Source organism: Pistacia vera, unplaced genomic scaffold, assembly GCF_008641045.1.
Source record: "Pistacia vera cultivar Batoury unplaced genomic scaffold, PisVer_v2 Contig240, whole genome shotgun sequence".
NCBI lineage: Eukaryota > Viridiplantae > Streptophyta > Magnoliopsida > Sapindales > Anacardiaceae > Pistacia > Pistacia vera.
In genome coordinates, this window is record NW_022196047.1 from 616549 (window position 1) to 618903 (window position 2355).

The window sequence follows — 2355 nt, forward strand, 5'->3', positions numbered from 1 at the left end:
TTACAAAAGAAAATTCTATGAGCTCAACTGTATAATATAAGCACAATCATTGAAAAAGATTGCTGATTCTTCTAAAGATTACATGAACAAGCCAACTATATATTTCCCAATATTCCTATTTGGAAAGAACATGTGATGTGAATATCCTAAGTTTAAAAGCATTGAGTTTGAAATTTACCATTCAACTTTGTTCCTCATACGCAGAAAATGTGTACTTAAAATCATCTCCATCTGCAAAACCAATAGCAGGATCCTTTCCCTCCCTAATAATCCTCCTAACTCCCTCTGTTCTCTCAAGAATTCCCTTAACTGCTAAATCAAATGCATCTTCCACACTCTCTAATTTAGACTTTGGATCTGCATAAATTACTCTTGGAATCAGCTTTACAACCTTCTCTCTTAATGCTAACACTCTATCCTCTGGAACTCCAAGCAATGTCTCATTAATCATCATTTTCCAATCTTTAACATCTCTCACCGGCAAATACAAAGAATATGTTGTATAATTCTTTGGTAAATGCCATAAATATTGAGCATAAGCAGTACCCGGATGGAAAAAAACTGGAATGCAACCAGCCAAAATCGCATCAAAAATTGATCTCCTGGTGTATGAATCCCCTTGAGGCTGCAAACAGAACACTGAGCTTTGAAACACCTTCATCACGTTAACAGGGTTGTTGCAATTTGTAGCACCATAATTACAATCTATCAATTTACATAAACTTCCTGAAGCTAGACATTGGTCTATAATCTTTCCCCTAATGGAACCTTGAAGATCAGGCCTTGGACCTCCAGCAAACGAGAACAAGTACCGCCTTTTTTGCCTTCGCATTTTGTCTTGCCATTGAATAATTTCACCTTCTGATGAAGGATGGAAGCATGTTGGATATGGTAAGGCAAAGTCATTGTTCCAAGAACTCGCTTCAATCGACAACATTGTCATGTTATTAGATTCAGGCAAGAACCTAAACTTGCTACCCCAATCAGATTCATTATCAGTTTGTCTCCTGAAATCCCAAGAAATCCTTCCCACAACAAAGAAATGATCTCTACCCCACATTTTTTTCCACTCTTCTCCTTCTCTTACCCACTTGAGTAAATCAATTGCAGAAGAGTCTCTCAGTGATGTGCTAGCACCGGCAAACAGATATCTACTGATATCAAGTCCGGCATAAAAGGGCACATAAATAGCTGATGCAAGTGAAGAATCATTCGTTAAACACTTGTAATTCTTCATCTTATTGTGAAAAATAACCTCTAACAAGAACTGGTTAGTCAAATACCAACTATCATTTAACAAAACCATTTCATGATTCTGAATTCGAGGGCCAAGACCGAGGTTGCTCAAGTATGGACACATATTTTTCTCGGTACCTGGTGTGAGCAAATGGCAATTCTGGAGGAAGGCTTCATTGAAGCGGCTGGGAAGATTATGCACATAAATATAGCGACCCAAACAAGGATCTGAATCAGTTTTATTGAAGACAAAAACAAGTGGATTGTGGGGCAGTGGAGAAATAGGATCACTGGAATTTGAAGATTGAGTGCTTATGGGATTTACATAATTGTTGACTAAGGAAGTGTCCCCATTATTGCTACCAGTTAAAGCTGAATAATCAAAGCAAAGTAAGACCAAACATAAGACAAAGGAGAGAAGAATCACACACCCCAGTTGCTGATTACACAACTTTCCAGTCATGGGCTTCTCCATAAAGTGGAAGAGAGAACAAGAAGACGAGCAAGTGAAACTGGTGTTGAGCTGAGCCTTTTGTCTTGCTTCAAACTCCAGAAATCGGAGCTCATAAAAAGGATGATGAACTCAAAGGCCTGGACAACAAATTAAGAGCTGAGAGCTCCATAACCATTAGATAAATGGAAATTTTCTTTGGATTTGTGCCAGAAGTTTGAGAAACGGAGCAAACGTCCGTTACTTTGTTGGGAAATTAAAAACAAAAGCGAATAAACTGGGACGCCCTAGGTGAAAAAGGAATTATTTTATTCTAGGAGAATCAGGGTGTCGAGGGTGAGGAAGTGTATAAATGACTATATATTCAATATTAATAAAAGTGGACGGTTCAACATATTCTATACAAGAAAATACAATCATTCTAATAATGAAATTAATTAAAACTATGAGAAAATGAAATCATCATAATAATAAAGTTAATAAAAAAATATAAGGAAAGATAATATTATAATAATTGTGATAATAGGCAAATAAAATCAAAATGATCTTATTCCTTAATACTCTCCCGCAATTGAAGGGGTAGATCTCGGAGCTACAATTGAAGACAAAGTGACTGAAATCGCTCACGAGATAGGGCTTTGGTGAATATATCTGCAAGTTGAGAGGCA

The 2355-nt window shown here is 36.9% G+C and overlaps 1 protein-coding gene across 1 annotated transcript; it reads right to left on the reverse strand.

The window, feature by feature from the left end:
• Window positions 1-2003, reverse strand: LOC116131751 (probable xyloglucan galactosyltransferase GT14). The gene has a single exon (XM_031417435.1). The coding sequence runs from the start codon at window positions 1709-1711 to the stop codon at window positions 182-184; it is 1530 nt and encodes a 509-aa protein (XP_031273295.1). The 5' UTR covers window positions 1712-2003; the 3' UTR covers window positions 1-181.
• Window positions 2004-2355: the final 352 nt, after the last annotated feature.